Source organism: Lepidochelys kempii, chromosome 4 (genome assembly GCF_965140265.1).
Source record: "Lepidochelys kempii isolate rLepKem1 chromosome 4, rLepKem1.hap2, whole genome shotgun sequence".
NCBI lineage: Eukaryota > Metazoa > Chordata > Testudines > Cheloniidae > Lepidochelys > Lepidochelys kempii.
Genome location: NC_133259.1, coordinates 91,114,510 through 91,138,845, shown reverse-complemented (window position 1 = coordinate 91,138,845; position 24,336 = coordinate 91,114,510). Strand labels below are relative to the sequence as shown.

General features: G+C 40.0%; 1 protein-coding gene across 7 annotated transcripts in view; it reads right to left on the bottom strand.

Annotated features, from left to right (window-relative positions):
* The window catches only part of TEC (tec protein tyrosine kinase), a 97,946-nt gene that overhangs the window by 8,531 nt on the left and 65,079 nt on the right, over positions 1-24,336 (bottom strand). For all 7 annotated transcript variants that reach the window (XM_073342106.1, XM_073342099.1, XM_073342104.1 and 4 more), the window contains 11 exons: positions 22,159-22,287; positions 20,157-20,197; positions 18,457-18,638; positions 17,478-17,543; positions 15,517-15,571; positions 15,258-15,337; positions 14,316-14,449; positions 12,109-12,183; positions 8,631-8,802; positions 8,257-8,473; positions 4,582-4,646 (listed from right to left, as the gene is read on the bottom strand). In XM_073342106.1, coding sequence (XP_073198207.1) covers positions 4,582-4,646; positions 8,257-8,473; positions 8,631-8,802; positions 12,109-12,183; positions 14,316-14,449; positions 15,258-15,337; positions 15,517-15,571; positions 17,478-17,543; positions 18,457-18,638; positions 20,157-20,197; positions 22,159-22,264 — 1,193 coding nt within the window. In that variant the 5' untranslated portion in view covers positions 22,265-22,287. The remainder of the gene's footprint in view (positions 1-4,581; positions 4,647-8,256; positions 8,474-8,630; positions 8,803-12,108; positions 12,184-14,315; positions 14,450-15,257; positions 15,338-15,516; positions 15,572-17,477; positions 17,544-18,456; positions 18,639-20,156; positions 20,198-22,158; positions 22,288-24,336) is intronic.

The following is a 24,336-nucleotide window of genomic DNA, read 5'->3' as shown; positions in this document are numbered from 1 at the left end:
CCAATTAATTAAGGTGGGCTGTTATCAGCAGGAGGGAAAAAAAACCTTTTGTAGTAATAATCAGGATGGCCCATGTCAAACAGTTCACAAGAAGGAGTGAGTAACAGTAGGAGGGGGAAAATTAGCATGGGGAAATAGTTTTTACTTGGTGTAATGACCCATCCACGCCCAGCCTTTATTCAAGCCTAATTTAATGGTGTTCAGTTTGCAAATTAATTCCAATTCTTCAGTTTCTCGTTGGAGTCTGTTTTTGAAGTTTTTTTGTTGGAGAATTGTGACTTTTAGGTGTGAAATTGAGTGACCAGGGAGGTTGAAGTGTTCTCCGACTGGTTTTTGAATGTTATAATTCTTGATGTCTGATTTACGTCCATTTATTCTTTTGAGTAGAGATTGTCCGGTTTGGCCAATGTACATGGCAGAGGGGCATTGCTGGCACATGATGGCATATATCACATTGGTAGATGTTCAGGTGAACGAGCCTCTTAGGTGTGGCTGATGTACCATAGCAGTGCTGCTATATACACCTTCAAGTCAGTGGCACTGCTATGGTACCCACATGGCCCCACAGTATGCCAACATTTTTTGGCTGACTTAGAACAATGCTTCCTCAGCTCTCGTCCCCTAAAGCCCCTACTCTACTTGCGCTACATTGATGACATCTTCATCATCTGGACCCATGGAAAAGAAGCCCTTGAGGAATTCCACCATGATTTCAACAATTTCCATCCCACCATCAACCTCAGCGTGGACCAGTCCACACAAGAGATCCACCTCCTGGACACTACAGTGCTAATAAGTGATGGCCACATAAACATCATCCTATGCCGGAAACCTACTGACCACTATACTTACCTACATGCCTTCAGCTTTCATCCAGACCACATCACATGATCCATTGTCTACAGCCAAGCTCTAAGATACAACCGCATTTGCTCCAACCCCTCAGACAGAGACAAATACCTACAAGATCTCTATCAAGCATTCTTAAAACTACACTACCCACCTGCTGAAGTGAAGAAACCGATTGGCAGGGCCAGAAGAATACCCAGAAGTCACCTACTCCAGGACAGGCCCAACAAAAAGTAACAGAACGCAACTAGCCGTCACCTTCAGCCCCCAACTTAAACCTCTCCAGCGCATCATCAAGGATCTACAACCTATCCTGAAGGACAATCTCTCACTCTCATAGATCTTGGGAGAAAGGCCAGTCCTCACTTACAGACAGCCCCCCAACCTGAAGCAAATACTCACCAGCAACCACATACCACACAACAAAAACATTAACCCAGGAACCTACCCTTGCAACAAAGCCCGTTGCCAACTCTGTCCACATATCTATTCAAGGGACACCATCATAGGACCTAATCACATCAGCCACACCATAAGAGGCTCGTTCACCTGAACATCTACCAATGTGATATATGCCATCATGTGCCAACATTGCCCCTCTGCCATGTACATTGGCCAAACTGGACAATCTCTACACAAAAGAATAAATGGACGTAAATCAGACATCAAGAATTATAACATTCAAAAACCAGTCAGAGAACACTTCAACCTCCCTGGTCACTCAATTTCAGACCTAAAAGTCACAATTCTCCAACAAAAAAAAAACTTCAAAAACAGACTCCAATGAGAAACTGAAGAATTGGAATTAACTTGCAAACTGGACACCACTAAATTAGGCTTGAATAAAGGCTGGGAGTGGATGGGTCATTACACAAAGTAAAAACTATTTCCCCATGCTAATTTCCCCCCCTATTGTTACTCACACCTTCTTGTCAACCGTTTGAAATAGGCCATCCTGATTATCACTACAAAAGGTTTGTTTTTTTTTCTTCTGCTGATAAGAGCCCACCTTAATTAATTGGTGTTAGGGGGCTTATTCCTTCACCCACTTACTTTCCTGGTCCTTCTCGCATGAACAGAGAGCAACAATACCTGAAGTCCAAAGGTGCAAACAATTCAATGTTTATTGGGATGAACTTCCAGCAAGCATGATTCCAGCTTCCCTCCTTAGTGTCCCCCTTCCCAGTTCTGACACTACAGAGCCTTACACCTGTGTCCCTGTTCCCATTCCTGCCCTTAGTCAAACATGATTCCAATTTCCCCACCCCCATTCACTGTTCTCATTTCACCCACCCACCCACACTTCCTGATTGACTGCAGACTATATAATAAAACTTGAGTTCTGCTTTGCTATACCTTAACCAATCATTTTACTGAAATTTAACTAACCAATCCTAACATATTGTAACATGATTATGTAACCAATTACATCCCACCACCTTAATTAGTTTACACCCAGCAAAATTAATTATACAGCAGCCAGGAACAATCACAGAACCAGACAGAGATTATACAGACAAACAATAGCAAAGTGGGAACTATAATGACAAATACAGAAGTGAGGATTTCACATCCAGCTATTGATAAGTGAGTTCTTGCCAGACAGGATGCTATCAAACTAAGTTGCCTCTTACATTTTCTAGGCACTTCCCTTTCTCTGGAGGCAATGAACATTATCAGGACAGGATTTGCAAAAATAAAAGGAGTACTTGTGGCACCTTAGAGACTAACCAATTTATTTGAGCATAACCTTTCGTGAGCTACAGCTCACAGAATTGTATTCCTAACAGCCCAATAGCACCTTATTTCAATGTGACTAGTTTGGAATGTGAGGAGGTGACCAGTCGCTTCCCAGCTTATGGCTGCCTCTGTTACTTAGCCAAAGGCCTTAGCCTAAGAACAGGGCCTCAGACTGTCACAGTAAGAGAAGGACCTTACACTGGCAGACAGTGATTTTGATTCTTTCTTTCATACCTCTAACTAGCCAAGTAATAAGAATACACCTAAATTCTTAGAGTTTGGCCTTTATGGACAGGCCTGAATATCTATATCCTAACAATTGGTCTCGTTACAGTTGGTATGGCAACACCCAGTTTTTCATGTGTATATATATCTTCCTACTGTATTTCCCACTGCATGCATCTGATGAAGTGGGTTTTAGCCCACGAAAGCTTATGCCCAAATAAAATTGTTCGTCTCTAAGGTGCCACAAGTACTCGGTTTTTTTGCTGATACAGACTAACATGGCTACCACTCTGAAACCATTTATTTCAAGGAGCTCACGTTGCCACCTAGTGGTTAGTGATTGTTATTATCATAAAGTATATTTGAAAATAACTTCAGTAATAGTGCTAAGGTTTTATTTATGCCTCTGTTAACTTTTCTCATTGTTGCATAGTCTTCCCTTGTAGTTATTAGTTTCATACTGTAGGTCAGGGGTTCTCAAACTGGGGGTCAGGACCCCTCAGGGGGTCGTGAGGTTATGACCTGGGGGGTCGCAAGCTGTCAGCCTCCACCCCAAACCCCACTTCACCTCCAGCATTTATAATAGTGTTTAAATATTTTTAAAGTGTTTTTTAATTTGTAAGGGGGGTTGCACTCAGAGGCTTGCTGTGTGAAAGGGGTCACCACTACAAAAGTTTGAGAACCACTGCTGTAAAATGCCAATTTCTTACTCAACAGAGATCTGGTGCTCATGGGACAGTTTGTGTTCAGATATCATGTGGGTGCACAGGTTGAGTAGATGGGAAGGGTGAAAGGAGCCAGGCACACTGAGAGTGCCAGTTGTTGTCAAACTGCAAAGTCCCTGTTCTCAGATTGCTTCCTCATAGTGCCCCCACAGGGACCCGTCAGTGGAGCTGGCAAGAAGTGTAAAGAAACTCCAAGAGAAATTGTACCACCCTGTGGCACTGTGCCTCCCAGCATTCCTGCGTCACTGTTTACTCAGATCCAGGCTATCTGGGGCCAGTGTGTCCTGTTTTCTTTATTTGCAAAAATAAGGTGTTACAACTGCTAACCCTCCAGTCTGACTACATCTACTGAAGACTAGATTCTATTGTGCTTTGTGCATCATCAACATAATTTTCAGATTCTGTTTAGAGAATCTTCTGTCATAAGAAGATTTGGAAAATGGCAGGAGCCAGAAATGTGAAGGTTTTCTTTTTTTTTTTCTGTTTTTTTTTTCATGAACAAATTTTGTCCAACTTTATTCCTTGAGATAGTGCAAGAAGAGAGAGCCTAATTGTCCAAATGTGTCTGAGTTCTCATAATAACAATACTTCAAGAATTTCAAAACACTTTACAACCAATTATGGCCCATTATACCCATTGTTAAGAAGCCCAGTCTCCATAAGTGATGCACAACAAAGGGTTGAGCCTAGTCTGTATATTCTGTTCAGAGCAGGGTGGAAGCTACAACTCCTTCCTCCATCTATATGTAAGATGTGCTAAACTGCATGTCACAATAATGCACCATAAAACAAGTTGCATCATAGTGCTGTTCCTATTTTTTTAAAAAGTAAGAAAATATCACACTGCAACCACAAAATAAGTAAGTTTTTGAGAGGGAGAAATTTACAAACCACTGGAAATAAGAGAAGTTAGTTACCTGGAGAAAGAAATGTCACTTTTGTCTGTAATTTTAAAGTGATGTAATGTCTCAAGTGCAAGAACACATGTTATGCCAAATCCATTCAAAAACCATTGCAAATAAGTATGTCAACTTGGCTATACCTTGTCATTCCAAAATCAGACACTTTCACCACTGCTGACTCATTCACTAAACAGTTTCTGGCAGCCTGCAAAGGGAATAATTATGTATATTAATGATGAGGAAAAATCAAAATAAGAACATGATTAGATGAAATTCTGTTTATTGTATATTGGGATAAATTCTGCAATCACTATTCAGAGAAAACTCACATTGAATTTGATAGGAATTCTGCATGAATAATAACTGTACAATTGGGTCTGTTGTTGTGAAGCCCAATCATAATTTATAGTGAGAAAATAAACACAATGCTTGCATTATTTGCATGTTCATTTTCTCTATGTAGTGCCTGATCCTCTTTTCACTTATGCTAGCATAAATCAAAGTCGAAGTCAGTGGAGTTACACCAGTATAAATAATCAGAATTTGCTCAGAAATTAGACACCTACTGGGTGACATGATTTATCTGCTTATATTCTTTATTATTTTATTACTTCATTTAACTAAAACTATGGGGGCTGAGTCTATTAGATTAGAAATTAGACGAAGGTTTCTAACCATCAGAGGAGTGAAGTTTTGGAATAGCCTTCCGAGGGAAGTAGTGGGGGCAAAAGATCTATCTTGCTTTAAGATTAAACTCGATAAGTTTATGGAGGAGATGGTATGATGGGATAACATGGTTTTGGTAATTAAATATTCATGGTAAATAGGCCCAATGGCCTGTGATGGGTTTTTAGATGGGGTAAGATCCAAGTTACCCGGGAAAGAATTTTCTGTAGTATCTGGCTGATGAATCTTGCCCATATGCTCAGGGTTTAGCTGATCGCCATATTTGGGGTCGGGAAGGAATTTTCCTCCAGGGCAGATTGGAAGGCCCTGGAGGTTTTTCGCCTTCCTCTGTAGCATGGGGCACGGGTCACTTGCTGGAGGATTCTCTGCTCCTTGAGGTCTTCAAACTACAATTTGAGGACTTCAATAGCACAGATATAGGTGTGAGGTCTTTTTTAGGAGTGGTTGGTGAAATTCTGTGGCCTGCATTGTGCAGGAGGTCAGACTAGATGATCATAATGGTCCCTTCTGACCTAAATATCTATGAATCTATGAATCTATTCTCCCTTACACCAGTGTAAAGCAGGAATAGTTCCTCTGAAGCAATGGAATTACATAGGTATAAACTCAATGTGATGATCACAATCAGGACCCCTGCTGTTTAGCATTTTGTTCATTTCTAGTGCATCAGAACCTTTTCAGGCCCTAGTCTCTTTTGCCACATGTTCTAACTCATTTCAGTGGTGTTGCACCTGATTTATGGGTATAAGTGAGAAGAGAATCAGACCCTAATATCTTAATGATATAGCAAAGTTCATCATTCTGAGAAACACATAATTTTGTTGCCTCCAGTGAAAATTACCATTAGTATAGCTGTCATTCATATTCATACAGTATACAACAAAGGAAGACCAACTCTAATGATCTGATTCTCCCTTTTATTAAAGCAAGCAGTGTTTCAAATGCAACAGTTTTTTAGAGCAGTGGTTCTCAACCAGGGGTACATGTGTAAGCAGAGTCAGGATGAGCTCTTCCTGACATCTGGTGGCGAGTTGTGGAAAAGAACTTCAGGGGCTGATCTCATTTGCATAGGCACACCCACCCTGCCTAGATGGTCACTTTGGCTGCTGTAGGAGTCCCAGTTTCTCTGTTATAGAGGCAGAAAGAATAAACTGTTATTATCCTGATTATGTGAATCAAGGACAGTGGAACTGTACTTGGCCTTTTGTTATGATGGAGGGACTCGCCATCAACTAAGCAGCACTTGCTAGGCAACAGTCATGGGTTCAAATTCCCAGTGAATGGAAAGAGGCTGGGGACAGGCATTAGTACCTGGTGGTATGAGCCCCTGGTAAGGGCCTGAAACACCAATTGCACCTTCTCCTCTCTCCATGGTGGAATATCAGAGCTAATTTTTATTCTATTAGGAGTCTTGTTACAGGATGCTGAGCTGAATTCACTTTGGGCTAATGGTGCACCAGCACTGAAGCTCCCCTACTACAAGCTGAAATCACTAAAGAGCTAAAATTACTAAGAGCTGAAGTTACTGAGTGCTGTGTTAAGTTGCGGGGGGGTCTGAAGATATATTACAGGATAGGTGGAGTGGCTCACGGGATGGCTCATGGAGCAGAGCGGCTAGCGGAGCAGAGCAACTTGTGGGACGGCTGGCGGAGCGGAGCCCCACGGAGAGGCAGGGCAGTTGGCTTTGGATCACATAAGGTACTCTTTAACACACACACCCCCATTTCCACCCAGGCTGGGAGGTAAAACTCTGCAGATAAACTTTCAAACTCTGGGGCTGCACTTACCAGGGACTTTTGGGTTGTTGGACTTTTGGGACTTTGGGTGACTTTTGGGTTGCTGGACTCAAGAACCAAAGGGAAAGGACATGGCGCAATTTGTTTGGGGTGGGTTTTTGCTCATGGTTTGTGTGATGAGTCCTGTTGGTGGTGTTTCCCCAACATAATGCCACATTGTTTCTCTCTCTGTTATTAAAAGGCTTTTGCTACACTCGGACTCTGTGCTTGTGAGAGGCGCCCCGGTTGGGTGGTATATATTTGTCCCAGGTCACTGGGTGGGGGCTTGAGCCGGTTTTGCATTGCGTTATTGGAACGGAACCCCTAGATACTGAACCCGGCCCTTGTTGCTGCCAACTCTGACAGGCAGATGGGTTACACGTGTAACCCTGGGGATATGCCGAGGTTTTTCAGGGGGCACATCAACTCATCTAGATATTTGCGTAGTTTTACAACAGGCTACATAAAAAGCACTAGCAAAGTCAGTACAAACTAAAGTTTCATACAGACAACTTTGTATATACAGTTCTATATACTATGCACTGAAATGCAAGTACAATATTTATATTCCAATTGATTAATTTTATAATGATATGGTAAAAATGAGAAAGTAAGCAATTTTTCAGTAATAATGTGGTGACACTTCTGTATTTTTATGTCTGATTTTGTAAGCAAGTAGTTTTAAGTGAGGTGTAACTTGGGGGTACGCAAGACAAATCAGACTCCTGAAAGGGGTACAGTAGTCTGGAAAGGCTGAGAGCCACTGTTTTAGAGGAACAGTAGTATATTACTTATCTTAGACTCCTACATGTTATCTAAATCTGTGTCCTATTAGAACCACTGTGTAAGATACACTAATATAGAGAGCTTTCCAGACCTCATCCCATTGCTCACCAAGGTACATGTTTCATTAAGATCAGTCACGAGGTCAATGATGAAACAGAAAAGATGTAAATAAATTCTTTAAGTGCAAATATATTTGCTTACTGAGACAGACATATTATAAAATGAGCAGGAGAAATTACTTTGTGGTTAGTAAGAATTCTGAATAATGAAATTAATATACTAGAAAGCATAATTTTCTGTGCAGAATTGACAATAATAATTTTATTAAAACACTTAGGAGGTTTTTAATACACTGCCCATGCAGATTCAATCATTCCTCCCTGTCCCAGATGGGTCAATTTTGTGGATTTTGCTTAATATTAACACAACCAGTTAAACAATAGCATATATTTTTGAGAAAGTTATGAGTAACTGAAACAGAGATATGTTTCGAATAGAAACAGTTTCTTACCCTTAACTATTAATGCCTAAATCAGAAATGTAGTAAAGAGGCTGATATGATATTACCAGATCTCTGTGGATAAAGCTGTTTCTCTCCAAGTACTCCATCCCTTCACATACATCCTGGCACATTGTCAGCAGGGTATCTTTATTAAAGTGTCCACGTTTTTGTCGAAGGTAATTCAGTAGGCACCCATGTTCCATGAACTCTGTCACTATGTAAATAGGCTTCTGCTGTGTACAGACCCCATAGAGCTGGACTAATTTAGGATGGGTTAGCTTCCTGAAAAGATTTAAAACATATCATTATTGTAGCTTTCATCCCTCCAAGAAGTTATACAAATCTCACCTGGCTAGAATTTTTTATTTATAAAGAAGTGCATATGTACCAGAAACCTGGGCCCTGTGGTATAAGTGCTAAGTACTATATAGCAACTCACATCATTACTTTAGCTTCTTCTATGAAGTCCTCCTCATACATTGCACCTTCTCGGATTGCTTTGATGGCCACTTTATATTGCGCCCTCCATTTGCCAAGGCGCACCACTCCGAAGAGACCACTCCCCAATTCTCTCATGAAGGTCAACTCTGATGGATTAATTTCCCATTTCTCTATAAGAAAGAAAAGACAATGACTGTTAAAATATAATAGGGAACATATTAGATCTAAAGTGACAGAGGAGTGTGTGAAAATACTACTAGTAAATTTTGAGAGTTAGGTGTACTTTAAAACCACTTTAAAAATCTTTGTATCTCATAAATTGTGAAACAGCCACAGCCTACAACAAATTTTAACCAAAACAGAGGTCAAAATCAGACTCTGTTTTTTAAACCATTAATTAAATACTAGTCACCGAAAGTTCATGCTCTTGCATGGGTGTCATTCATAAAGTTGTGTGCTTAAAAAAGCCAAGAACTTACAAATTGGACGGTAACAGACTGTGAATCCCAGTGATGATTAAACCTGGTCATATTCTTTCATAGATTTTAAGGCCAGAATGGATCACGGTGATCATTTATCCTGACCTCCTGTATAGCACAGGCCATAGAACATCCCCAAAATAATCCCTAGAGAGTATCTCATCTTGACTTTAAAATGGTCAGTGATAGAGAATCCACTGTGACCCTTGATAAATGGTTCCAATGGTTAATTACTCTCACCATTAAAAATGTACACCTTATTTCCAGTCTCAATTTGTCTAGCTTCAACTTCCAGCCATTGGATCATGTTATGTCTTTTTCTACTAGATCAAAGAGCCCATTATTAAATATTGTAGATACTTATATTTCTATATAGATACATATCCCCAGGGAGATACTTATAGACTATAATCAAGTCACTCCTTAATCTTAACTTCGTAAAACTAAATAGATTGAACCTCTTGAGTCTGTCACTATAAGGTACATTTTTCTAATCCTCTAACCATTCCTGTGGCACTTCTCTGAACCCTCTACAATTTATCAACATCCTTCTTGAATTGTGGGCATCAGACCGGGACACAGTGTTCCAGCATCAGTGCCAAACCCAGAGGTAAAATAACCTCTCTACTCCTATTTGAGATTCCCCTTTTTATGCATCCCAGGATTGCACTAGCTCTTCTGGCCATAGCATCATACTGGGAGCTTATATTCACCTGATTATCTACCACAACTCATGCATTTTTTTCAAAGTCACTGTCCTCTATCCTGTAAACCTGGCCTATGCTCTTTGTTCCTAGAGGTATACAGTTACATTTAGCACTTTTAAAATGCATACTGTTTGCTTGCATCCAGTTTAGCAAGCAATGTAGTTCATTCTGAATCAGTGTCCTCTTCATTATTTACCACTTGCTCAATTTTTGTGTCATCTGAAAACTTTATCAGTGATGATTTTGTGTTTTCTTCAGGGTTATAGATAAAGATGTTAATTAGCCAAGAATTGATCCAAGTTGGACCCCATTGGGAACCAAGCAGCTTGATGATGATTCCCTATTTAAAGTTACATTTTCAGACCTATCAGACAGTTTTTAATCCATTTAATGTGTGCCATGTTAATTGTATACTGTTCTAGTTTATTAATCAAAATGTCATGTGGTACCAAGTCAAACACCTTACAGAAGTCTAAGTATATTATGTCAACACTATTACCTTGTACAACCAAACTTGTAATCTCATCAAAAAAAGATCACGTTAGCTTGACAGGGTTTATTTTTCATAAATCCGTTCTAAACAAAAAGAACTCTCAACCATGCTTGTAGCTGTTTCCATCACTTCACACTGACTCAAACAGACATTCTAGGCTTCAGGGTGGTGTCTGAGGTTATTGTGTGTAGTGGTTGTGTTGCTGTGTGGGTGGCTGCATTGATTTGTGTGGGGGTTGTGTTACATTGGGAGAGTTGTGTGGATTTGTGGCGAATGAGGGGTATGTGCTGAAGAGAGGGGCTGTGTGTGTTTGGGTTTATCGTGTATGCTGGTTGTGTTGTGTGGATGCTTGTTTTGATTTCTTGGGTGGTGCTGGGCGATGTGTTGATTTGTGCAGGTGGCAGTTAGGTACACAGCTGTGGCAGTTGGACCAAGTAATCCACATAGTTTAGTCTCTTGAGGGCTGTAATATCTTGTTCTAATTTCAGGGATTATTGGGATTATTGTGTGGGTGCTGGGCGGTGTGGTGACCTGTGATATACAGGAGGTCGGAGTAGGTGATCTGGTGATCCCTTCTGGCCTTAAATTCTATGACCTTAATCCACCATTTGTGCAATCTCCCTCATACAACCAATGAAACTGAGGCATGCAAATTAGTTGTAGAGTAAGGATGGTGGTCTATTGAGTTACCTCTGACATCACAATGGTCTAAGAGGGTTGGCATGGGATAGGTGCAGGGCCATACCTAGGGGGGTGCAGGGCCCAGGACAGCCCCGCCACCCTCTGGCCCAAACCCCGCCCCCACTCCATCCCTTTCCCCAAGCCTCCGGCCCGCCTCTTTCCAGCTTCCACCCCCTCCCACAAGCGATGCCGAGAGCAGGCAGGGTGGAGCAGGCTGGGGCTGGGTTGCTCACTGCTGCTGGTGCCATGCCCCCCTCTATCCCCCTATGCCACCCTGGACCCTGCATCCCAAAGTGTGAGGGCCCCCCAAAGTGTGGGATCCGAGCCAATTGTCCCGGTCCGTCCTATGGACGGGATGGCTCTGCATAGATGTACTGGTGGAATTCATAAAGTTAAAGTGACTGAGAACTTAAAAATTGGATGGTAGCAGACTGCAAAATCCAGTGATGATTGAACCTGATGGTTTTCTGAACAAAAAGAACCCTCAACCATGCTTGTAGCTGCTTCCATTGTTTCAGACTGACTCTCTAAGACATAACAGGCTTCAGAGTGATACAGAGTGCCAATCCTGGACTCCTATTATATAGATTGACATTGAATTATCACTTGTATTAGACTTGAATCAGCAAACTGCTCTAAACTAAAATTTTGTCAATTCATCTAAGCATCATAAACTAGAGATGCACAATGTCTGATGTGCTAAGTATGAGCCAGATCATTCTACTCCATCCCACCCCATGGAAAGCTAAAACAAAATATGGGATGGCCAAATTTAAGTAGTAGAAAGAGTTTGAGGGCCTGCAAAGGAGGAAAGGGCATGACCCTCTAACCATGCAGATCTCCAGGCATCCCTAGGGGCAATAGAGGGGGGCAATGAATTCTTGTGGAGGAACAGACCCTCCTACCACTTTCTTCAGGAGCATTGTAGTCCTTGCATTTACTGACACACCTGGATTCCATATCTACTCTTCCTGTGAGGCTTTAAAACATTAATGCAGGCAGTCACAATATAAAATTAGAGATTTCCATCATTTTTAGTATATATTTTGTCAATTTAGATTTACACAATGTCACTTTCTAGGAAATTAGTGTATATTTATGAAGGTGTGTTATTACCGTAGCTGAACCCAGCAGTAGTTGGTGCAGGCTTCTTCTTTGGAGTCACTGGGTATCGCAACCGTGTAACAAGACCTAAAATTTGGAGAAAATTTATAAATGGAACATAGTCTACCCCAAAATAGTGTTAGGCAGCAAGTCACTCATATTTTTATTGTGCATTATAATACTGGATAACCATGAGAATATAGTAGTTGTAGTCATGTTGGTCCCAGGATTAGTGAGACAAGGTGGGTGAGATAATATCTTTTATTAATCCAACTTGTGTTGGTGAAAGAGACAAGCTTTTGAGCATACACAGAGCTCTTCTTCAAGTCTAGAAAAGGTACTTTGTGTCACAGGTCAATGCAAGTGGGTGGATAGAATATATAAATAAATAAAAGTGAGAATATAGTGACAGTACTTTCTTCTAGAAAAAAAAAGAATTGAACTTATTCTTGATGTATTGTATACATCTTCGCTTTGTCTTGATCACTTGATGATTACCTGTTCTGTTCATTCCCTCCGAGGCACCTGGCATTGGCCACTGTCGGAAGACAGGATACTGGGCTAGGACCTTTGGTGTGACCTATTATGGCCGTTCTTATGTTCTTAAAAATTGAATCTGTCAGCATTCATCCCCTCTGAAAATAAGAACTCTTAAATGTGGCCTACAAGTTCTCTGTATTTTTTATTGCTAAAATAATGTACATTTAGCATCTAGCATGTGGACACTCTTAAATCAATTTGAATGTTTAATATTAGCTTAATAAATTGAACACCACTGGCTGTTGAGGAGGGACTGCACCTACTGTAGCTCAAGTTGGAAAGGTATAGTCTCATCAGTATGTTTGGTGAGTAGTGCATGCAGCTCCCATTTATAACAACAGGAATCACTCACATAAAATCCCTTTTATTCAAACTCCGTTTTGACTAAATATTCTCCTAACACCTGGTTAGGAAAAGATAATGACATTAAATGAATAAAGGATAAAATAGAGGGAACAATAACCAAGTCAATAATTTTTTTTAAATGAACTAAAATTATGATGATAAATAAGAATCATTTTTATGTTTTGGAGGAGAGGAATTTGCACTTATCTTGCTTCCAGATTTATTATTTTAGAATTATTTATATTCAAATAATATAACCAAACTTCCTCAGATAATTCTCAGGGGATCCCAGGTCCCTTCAAATTTCATGTAAGCATCTTGCATCCTTTGCAAGATGTAAGCATCCTTTGAGATGGGATCAACCACTGTCTGGACTTGAGGGAAAATCACTGTATTGTTTTAATTTCTGTACACTGGTCAAGATTCTGGAGTGTGCGCTAAATGGCCAGTGGATTCTGTCTGCTAGCATAACCAGCTACAGGATCACCACAGTGCCAGCAGGATCGTCTGGTGCCATATGGCTGGTGTACAGGTTCCTAAACCACCCCTTCCTGAGTGCTGGCATAGACAGTGTTGCTGGGATATGTATATACCAATTCCCAGCTGCCTATTCAGACCCTTGAATCTGTTAGTACCTCGTGTTGGCTGAAGCCCTCAGGTTACTCTGGGGTACTAATATTGCACAGAGCAGCGTCAGGATCAGGGGAGTGCAAAGGTGAGCTTTACAACACATTTGGAGCCCCTCCATTGTCTTATCGGTCTGTTCCTAAACCTTAGCCAGGGATCTAGTCCACTGTGTAGTAAGTTAATGAAAGATATTGGATGGATTCAAAATTTAATGAAAAGAGAGTACAGTAAAAAGAAACAACTATATAGTTCTGAACACTCCCTAATTATGAGGAGTTTGTTCAATGTGTAAAATTTAGAGGTTATTCATGAACCGGAAAGAATAATTTTTTTAACAAACATTTTCGAGTGACACGATAAACAGAAAATTTTGTAAAAGGCCCATAGTCCCTTTAAAGGGCATTTATGGTCTGAAGAGAGACTATGTTAAGATGAAAAGGAGTACTTGTGGCACCTTAGAGACTAACCAATTTATTAGAGCATAAGCTTTCGTGAGCTACAGCTCACTTCCTCAGATGAGGTGAGCTGTAGCTCACGAAAGCTTATGCTCTAATAAATTGGTTAGTCTCTAAGGTGCCACAAGTCCTCCTTTTCTTTTTGCGAATACAGACTAACACGGCTGTTACTCTGAAACCTATGTTAAGATCGCATCATCTTCCTATTCAATTTGCTTCTATTTACTTGACAGAAAAATCAGATGCATTTACCTGCTGCATTATGTTTATGATACTCAATTATCTCTGGAATGGTGTTAAAAAGATGTTTTTCTGCTAGATAGTACTGCTTTGGTGATGTCATTGTTTCTTTTATATGGTAGTGTCTTATTCCTGATGAACCTTCTCTAAAAAACAAGAATTAAAATATGATGGCATTTTTAGGAATGAATCCTGAAGAGAAGTACATGGTAAATAGGAAATAAAATCACCTATACATATAAAACTGTATCTATCCCTGCCAGATGGATAAGAGAGAACAAATGGCCACCTGCTTTGTCCCCCCATACAGCAGCCGGAAACAATCACTTTGGTCATGGAGCTCAAAGACTGTGTAAAGTTAGCACCCACAGTGGCAGTACTGTGTCCAGAAGAAGCAGTGATGAGTGGGCTCACCCCTATGTATTGCTCAGTATCACTGGTTCCTTGGGATTAAAGCACGTGTACCCACTTCAAAGGTATCACTGGCTGTGCTCTCCTTGCCCTCCCTGAAGCTCCTGGAGGCACTGCAGTGCTTTTAAGCACAATGTGTCTCAGAGACCCTTCTGGCGCAGTAGGAATTTGCACCACTCCCAAAGTGGGGCTTTGTCTTAAAGGCACTATCAAGGCTATAAAATTTAGGCCAAAACTTCCAAGTTGGATACCTAAAGTTAGCCACTTCAACAAATGGTCCAATTTTAAGAGGTGCTGAGCACTTTCAACTTGCACTGATCTCAATAACAGTTGTGGGTGCTCAGCACCTCTGATAATCAGGTTACACAATTAGATGCCTAACTGTGGATTCAGGGGGCTAATTTTAGGCATTCACCCTTTAAAATATTGGTCTTATTTCTTTGTTGAACAAATTAATCTCCTTTTTGTAACTTATGAGCTCGTGTATCTATGCAAATCAAATTCAAACAACAGAAACTGTAATTAGTGGCAACAGTAACTTACCCTCCATATTTTGTGTAAAGGGATACCGTATACAGACCCGGCTGACTAGAATCTCTCACCACAAAACCACCTTCTTTATCCTGAAATCCAAGCACAATGACAATTTTGGCTCCAAGCCTTTCTTTTTACTTGTGCTCCCTGATATTTGCATGAGTCAGAATTAACTGATCATTTCATTTTTAATAAGAGGAGCCAGCTTAAGAGAATTCCACTTGTTAACAACTTTGTGCTGGATTGATACAATAATACAAATACTTACCTCATCTCTGAGAAGTTGCTCTGCCTTACTTCTGTTCAGATTTCTGCAATACCATCTGAAAAAAAAATTCTAAACTCTTAAAGATATTAGCAATTAAAAAAACTTACAAAAAACAAAGTGTTATGAAGTTACTAAGACAGGAAGTCAAACAGAGTCAACATATTTTGCAGTACTTGAGAACAAGAACTGAATCTATTGAACGATAGTGAATTTACAAGAAGGTTCAGTCATCATTACATTATGTAGTTTATAGACAGAACAGTTCTGAAATAAACCCAATAGGCTCTCACAAAAGCATGGAGCGCAATAACGTTCAGTTAATATAACTCACTTTGCAACCAGAATACCTGTCAAATATGTGTATTAACAGCTGTCATTTCAGTAACATACCGTAAGCAACTGAAAATCTTAACTAAATCTTGAACAGGCTGTTTACACACCAATCATCTAGTTACTAACTGGGCTTATTAGTAAGTTTTTTTTTAATTCAACAACTGTATGAGTCTGTTGGTTAGATTTTGGAGGGTGACTGATCTATTCAAAGTGCAAGTCAGGAGTGAATCAAAGTTTACCTTTTGCATACCTTGATCTTGGTGTTAGCTCGGTGCACAGCCAATCCTATGTGCTAGGTTAGAACAGCCAAAGGGCTGTTCAAATTTATGCCAGTAACTGATGGTCCACAGCAGTCAAAAACACAGCTGGGGATTGGCATGGTATGGCGTGTCCCGACTATGCCCCCTTTCTTCTGCTACACTGGGAATAGGTTGGGGAAAAAGTAGCAAACAAGCCTGGCCCCTACATCAGCTCTGCAAAACTAGAAAGTAATACTACAAGGCCAAATCTCTAACAGCTCTATCTTTTGCACCAGAGTAATGCTCCCTGAACTGGTTAGAACCAGACTACAGCATGCAGGTGACGAGGTGCAAAGTCGTTGCACCAGAGAATTCAGCATGATTTCTTCCTATCTCTCCTTATTAATTTCATAGCACAGAGCAAGGCAAGACTCTCAATAAAAGTCTCAAAGATCAGGAAGTAACATTGGAAAAGAATGAGTAACATCTAATAAAGATGAGAAAATGAATCCCTAAAGAATATCTATCTTTGGCCAAAAAATAGAAATGTGAGTCATAAATAATTTTTACCAAAGTTTTGGAATTAATAATGTGGTTTTATAAACTGCTTTACATATCTTTTCTTGCAGTTTGATTTTATTTAGTATAAGTTCATATGAAACTTTAGTAAGTTTTTAATAGATCAGCACAGTAGTTTATGCCTGCTCTTGTTCATAACCTGATATTTTAAAACAAAACTTTAATTTGAAGAAACAGGCTTACAGAAGAGCTTCATAACTTCCATCCTCTCAAGTCTCTCATAAGTAGTTCATAATCACCCATATTGTTAGTAAAATGCTTGTTGTATTTCAAGTTGTTTATAGTTGATGAGCTGATTGAATGCACTAATGTTTAAACTGCACACGGATATCTCTTGTTCAAATTTGGACTTATTGGTCCAGATTCTCTGGTCATCTACATTCATTGTGCTGCTTATGTTCATTGCTTGGGTACAGTGGAGAATAAAGGACTCTACTTTATTCTTTTACAGTCAAGATTCCTTTCAGATGACCATACCACTTCACATTAAAAATTCAACACAGACTTATAACAGATGAAGTTCCTTAAATGTTTCCCTTGATCTAGCAATACTTCTTTGCTGTTGCTCAAATTTGGACTCAAAAGTACAAGCCTGAATCTCCTCTCATTTCTATCATTGTAAATCAGGATATTCACCACTGTGAAACAGTGACAGAGAAAGAAGAAATCAGAAAAAAAAATGTATTTCGAATCTTTTAAATTTATTTCTATAAATTTATACAGATTTATTTTTAAAATATATTCTTGCAATTGCTAAAGCTTAAGGTTTATTTTATCCTATTCCCCATTTTTATGCTACTATTCACTTACTCATACTGATCAAGGTTGTTGGACTTCTTTCCTGTTACATAATTGCTTGGAATATATCCTGTACTTCTAGAAAGAATAAGAGAAACATTGCGCCATAAACTTTAATCACGATACAATCTGGGTAACAAAATACAGAATGCATGCTTAAAACACAGTTCTTCACACTGCTAATTAGTAAAGGTCACCAGCACTCTTTTACCTTATCATTGACCAGTTCCGATTCTCATTATATAGAGGGTTGTGGGTTTTTTTATTCTGACTCATCTTCCCTGCATCTAATGAGGGTACACTGAATGCAGAAGGGTCAAAGTTAAAATACTGAGCCAAGCCACTCTTCCTGTAGAAAAAGCAGCAGGAGGGGACAAAATGAGAAGCCCTATGCTTCCATGCCAGCTTTGTGCTTTGGTGGTCCTAGCTCCAACCCTGGGGATATACTCTGACTGAGATTGTCAGGAGAATTGAGATGCCTGCTGTTCCCCAAAATATATCACCACAACAACCCTGCTGTCTTTCACTAACTCAAAATTACCCTGAACAATTTGCAATATTGAAGCGGTGAATGTTGGAGCATGAAGAGTATCATTAAGACAATGTGAGATGTCTAAAACACCTTTAAAATAAAGGGAAAAGGTGTGGGGGGGTGTTTGTTTTTCTATAAACATTAAAATTGAGTACATTTTAGTTTAAAAATTCTGACATATCGCAGGAAATTTACTCATAAAAGCCCCCCGCTCTGCAAACTGGTTTGTGCAGAGCCCCACTGGGTTTAAAGGGATTCCGTGTGGGCATAAAGGTCGATGAACATGGATCAGACTGTAGGATTGTGGCTCAAAATCAGATATGGGCAGCTAAACACATCTAGTTTTTAGGTACATTATTCTTGTTATTTAGTAGGAATAATCAACATAAATTACTGCAACAAGGGAATAGTCTTGCTCAATAGTGCAGTGGGTGCAAAAAGGATGGAAATGCGTCTCACCCATATTTATCTCTTGCTTTCCACCAATGAATGTCATTTTTTTCAATTATTGTATATTCTTCACCTCTCTCTAGTCTCAAATCATGAGACTCTGTGGGTTGAAAATCATACATTGCTACTACTATTTCCTCATCTTCATCTTCATCTTCCTCAGCTGGGGGAACAGGTGGTGGAGGCCTTCGCTGAAAATGAGATAAAATTACTGGTATTCCATTCAAGCAAAGCAAAACACTCATTAAGACATTGAAGATGAAGGTCGGGTCAGTTCTGAGCTCGTTCAATAACTAGTTAGCTGAGCTGCAAGGCCCTACACTCAACTTGAAGGCATTTGGGTGTAACATCATAACTTCTGAATGCCAGAGGTGATCAATTCCAAAATGTGAGGGAAATGTTGTAGACGTCGATGAGCAGAGCCCTGCTGATTTGGGGGAAAATTGAAAAATTTGAAGGGGGAAACGTAGCCCCTGCCATCTGTTCAGCACAGCCAAAGCTTCAAGCACCTCTGCAACTCTCTAGAGAGCAAAAAACTGGTTGATGTCACCCATTAAACATCTCTAAGCATAACAATACTCTAATCTCAGTTCTGCTTATCCTCCCATTAGAGTTTAACCTATTGCCACCCCAGGTCCCCCAGTGACTTATCTTCCACACAGAAAGAAGAGAAAAAATAATGGTGGGGAAAGAAGAATTAGGGGAGATCCTGGCATTGGGTGAGGGGGAAATGGGGGGCACCCAACCACTATCATGATGGGAATGCAGGAGCATGAGGAAAGAGGGAGCATACAGAGCTCCTGGCATGAGAGGAAAGAAAGATGGGGGCAAGGGTAGAAGGGGGAAATAGGGGACCCTGGTATAAGGAGAGGAGGAATGGAGGGATACTGAGCCCTTGGCAGGGGAAGACTGAAGGACTCTGGCAGGCAGAGAAAGGGATGCACATCAAGCCCGTGGCATGGGGTGGGAGGAGAATGGAGGACCCTGGTATAGGGGGAATGGGGTACACACAGAACTCCTGGCATGGGGGAAAAGGGAATGGATGGCACATAGAAGCTGTGGCATGGGGAGAAAGGAGGAATGCAGGGTGTAATGCGGAGTCCCTGGCATAAGAGAAGGGGTGGAGCTTGCAGCAAGCCCCTGAAATAGAGGGGGATGAGTGGGTGGCACACTGGAAGCTTATGGAGAGAATAGAGTGATGCAAGGAGCCCCTGGTATGTGCAATAAACTCGGCCTAAAGAAACAACAAAGTGCACAACTCTCTATTTATTAACAGACAGCTGAATATTTAGGTGTCCTGTTATAGAAGAGGGTTCTCTTTACATGTATGGTATTGAACAGTTTAGGCAAATTTGTTTAGCATTTTACATACTGGCTTATTTTTTTTAAATAATAGATGAACTATAAAAGGGCCCAATCTTATAAACATTTATCCCCAACCATAATGGCTACTATGGTGAGTACTCTAATTCAAGTCAATAGGGCTATTCAAAGTAATAATCACTATGGGCCAATCCAAATCCCACTGTAATTAATAGAAAGTCCATTGATGTCAGTTTGAGCTGGATCAGGCTCTATGCCTGGCAGTGCTTGCAAGATTGGACCCTAATCCTTGAAAGAAACATATTATAGTGAGCCTAAGTACTGTATACAAAACCCTTCTCAGTCAATTGCAGTGAACTACTCAGTGTTCTGAAGATTCCACCTACCTTATTTGTATCTGGTAATGAAGAGGGTGATTTCCTTATGCCTAAAAGCAATGCAGTAGAAGTAACTATGTTACATTTATAAATATACTGATAATAATATAAAAGATTTTAAAATTCAGACAAGATTTTTAACATCTTAACCAGCCCTCCAATTAGTACAAACTTTTAACTCCTAGAAAACAAAAACAGCTCTGACAAAAAGCTCTGTAAACCCATACTTAGTATGACAAAATGTAAATTGAACTTAGTGGAAAAGTGTATGCCTGGCAGACCTAAAGACTGAAGTCTACATCTATCCACAGAAAATGTAAAGTCCATCTCAGGAAAAAAATCATTGACATTAAAAAAAAAGTTGACATTAAAATTGTGAGTATACAGCAGTAATTTGAAGATAAAAACTAAAAGGAATTTCTTTTTAAAAGCCTAAAACCCACCAAAAGAATATTCAAAATTAAATTTAAAAGAAACTTCCTGCCTGCACAGTTTAGGTGGTGAATAGGAGATGATCTCCCTCCTGAAGACCTCAGGAGATACTCAGAGGCATTGGAAGAACTCGGTACTTGAGCCCTTTTTTAGTGTCTTTATGATATATAGAGAAGGCTTGAAAAGATTTGTCTGTTCACCGCCACTGCTCCTTCACCCAAAAAGAGGCATTTTTTTCTTTTTTTAATGTAAAAAAAACACTCAGTCCTGTTTAGCCTGGAGGACACCACTGTACATATGTCAAGGCAGGGATTATTATCTTCCTGTTTGTATAGTGCCTAGCAGAATCAGGCTGACCATGATCCTGACTGGGGCCTTTTGGTGCTACAGTATAAATAATAATAATTTATTAATCAGGCCTTACACATTTCTAAATATGCTAGACCACACTGTTGCCATTTAAGGCCCTAATAAGTCCACTGACTTCAGCTGGACTTAAGCACGTGCTTAAGTGCTTTCCTTAATATGGATGCTTTCCTGAATCAGGGTCTAACTTAATTCTATACATACAGATGTAGTATTTACTATAGTTGGGGCCAGTTTGCATGCCAGATTGCATCTATACTGTTGTGCACATGTAAATCATAGGTTGTGATTGCAAACAGCAACATGTATATGGAAATCAGAGTTCAGCTAGGTTTGGGCACACAAAGTCTGGTGTACACATTTATGGAAATTTTGTCCTATTTCCCTACATCTATTGGTCCTGATTCTCTTCTTCTATCATTTTTACACTGGTGTAATTATACTGACTCCAACATAGTTATTCTTAATTTCCACTGGTTTAAGTGATAAAAATATCAGGTTCATAGAATCATAGGACTCGAAGGGACCTCAAGAGGTCATCTAGTCCGGTTCCCTGCACTCATGGCAGGACTAAGTATTATCTAGACCATCCCTGGCAGGTGTTTGTCTAACCTGCTCTTAAAAATCTCTGATGGAGATTCCAGTGCTTAACCACCCCGACAGCTAGGAAGTTTTTCCTGATGTCCAACCTAAACCACCCTTGCTGCAATTTAAGTCCATTGCTTCTTGTCCTATCCTCAGAAGTTAAGGAGAACAATTTTTCTCCCTCCTCCTTGTTACAACATTTTATGTTCTTGAAAACTGTTATCATGTTTACCTTCAGTCTTCTCCAGATTAAACAAATCCAATTTTTTCAATCTTCCCTCACAGGTCACGTTTTCTAGACTTTTAATAATTTTTGTTGCTCTTCTCTGGACTTTCTCCAATTAAAGGGACTTTGTCCACATCTTTCCTGAAATGTGGCCACCAGAACTGGGCACGATACTCCAGTTGAGGCCTAATCAGCCAGAAGTCTTGTGTCTTTCTTACAACACTTCTGCTAATACATCCCAGAATGATTGCTTTTTTTGCAACAGTGTTACACTGTTCACTCATGATTTATTAGATTTGTTTAATAAGGAAGGCGCTCAGATACTATGATAATAAGGGTCATATAAGTAGATAGATGAAAATCAAGCTAAAATGATAATATAGGAAAAACATATGTACTTACTGTTTTCAAAAAGATTGTATTTTTCACAGCCAGGTGCTAACTTTTCTGTTTGTCTGCAACATTGATAAATTCCTTCTGTCCAGAATTTAGGATGGTACTTTATCATTATATTACTATTTTTCTTTATTTCTATAAAAGGTAAATAGTAAATAGTTTAAGGCACGAAAAAGCTCTAATAATAATTTCATGTTATTAATTCATAAATACTACAACACTGAACATAAGGGCATAATCAATACTACTTCTGGTACTTATTGCAATGTTACTACTCTTGAGAGATTCATTACAAGTTAATGTGGATGTCATACAGTCATTATGTAGGTGATAATTTCATCAAGCTACAGGATGACTTCTCCACAAGAATGCTTTTGGGGGCCCAGACTATTGTTTAAGAATTCACTTTAATGGAGCTAGGTGAAGCATTCCAGCATTTTAGGATAGCTTTATTATGAAGAGCATCAAAGTAACAACATTGCCTATCTCAAGATTTTCTGATATGTGACACAGTGAATGCCGCTGAGTGCATTATCTAATCAGCAAAGTATTGCTGCCACCAGTTTTTCTGAAGCTCTGAATCTGAGGGGTTCAGTTTCAGAAATGTACAGCTAGCAAATAGCCCAGAAGAAAGGCCAAACATGATGTAATGTGAGCGGCTCTCACAGGAACCTACTTTATCGACCTAAGTCTGAACGTAGTTAACCTGTACCATCAATAGCTCTGCTTACCTTTAAAAAAATAGCAAGACATAATATTACAAATGTAATATTCCAACTCATATCTGCATTGACAGGGACACAGGGTAATTGGTGGCCCCTCTGACAACATTCTGCAGAAGCTGATTTTTTCATCAGGCCTTTTACACAAACCTCTAGATAGTCATATGTTTTACTGCACCTACAGTAATTGTGATTATAGTGCATGGAATGACATAGACCTGAAAGCACAAAAGAAGTTAGGTACCTAATTCACTATTTTAAGTGCCTAAGACCTGGTTTTGGCACCAGTTCGATGCACAAAACTACCTGCCAAACCCTGTAGGCACCCAAACTCAGTTGCTGCCTAAGTTTTTGCAGTAAAAGTTCCCTAGGCACCTATGTTTCTGTCTCTGGGCATACACACTGCTGCCTCCCACTAGGTATTCAGGCACCTATCTCCCTGCCTGTGTCCAAGAGTAATTTAAAAAAAAGGGGAAGATAGGCTTTTCGTTTGGCCACCCAAGTCACATATGGGGTCCAAGCCGGTATATGTTTGAGAAGCCACCTGCTGGATTGGGCCCCACAGGTGAGTTCACACAAAACAGCTGTGGGAGGGGAAGACCTCTTGATATCTTTTAGCCCAGTGGTTAGGGTTCTCACCTGGGATATGGAGGATCCATGGTTCAGGTCCATGCTCCACCTGAGGGGGGTGGGTGGGAAGAAAAGGATTTGCCAACTCTCAGGGGAGTGTTTTAACCATTTGGCTACAGGATATTCTGATGAGAGGCTTCATTATTTCTCCAGTTGAAGCTGTTGCACTCTGGATAAATAATTAGAATGTCTAGAGCAGGAAGACAGGATCCCAGGTCTCACACCTCCTGGTTGAGTGCGCTAACCACCAGACTGTGGAGTCATTCTCATCCCTGTGCTCATGGGTTGGTTGGTTTTTCCTCTCTCTCTCTCTCTCTCTCTCATGTCATTTGGGCCAGAGAGTGAGAGAATGCACAAGCATTAGACACAGCTGGTATAGCTCAAATGCTTGGAAGCTGGGGCAAAGAATCATCTTGTTTACAGCCCCCACTGTTCCTCCAACACATGCACATACTGCTGCAGTGCATAGTTTAAGCTGCACACTAAAGCAAATCAGCCCCAGCGTGTCCAGCTTACAGGGATATATCTGCTTTTTAGTACTTTACTGCTCTACTAAAATATTTCCAGCAGTAGATTTGTAGAGAAAAACTATTTGAACTTGAAGTAGCAAAGTCAAGAAAGCAGTAGCACTGCAGTAATTAATTTACAAAGTGATTTGCTCGTTAAAGGTCTCAAAGCGCCTTAGCAATTTAAATTGATATCCAAACTACTCGTATGGATCATATCACCTATCACCAAAATTGTCTGCTGCTGGATGAAAGCAGCAACTCTTACACAGTACACAGAAAAGCTAAACAAAATTTAGGACAGGAAATTATACATAATATCAATG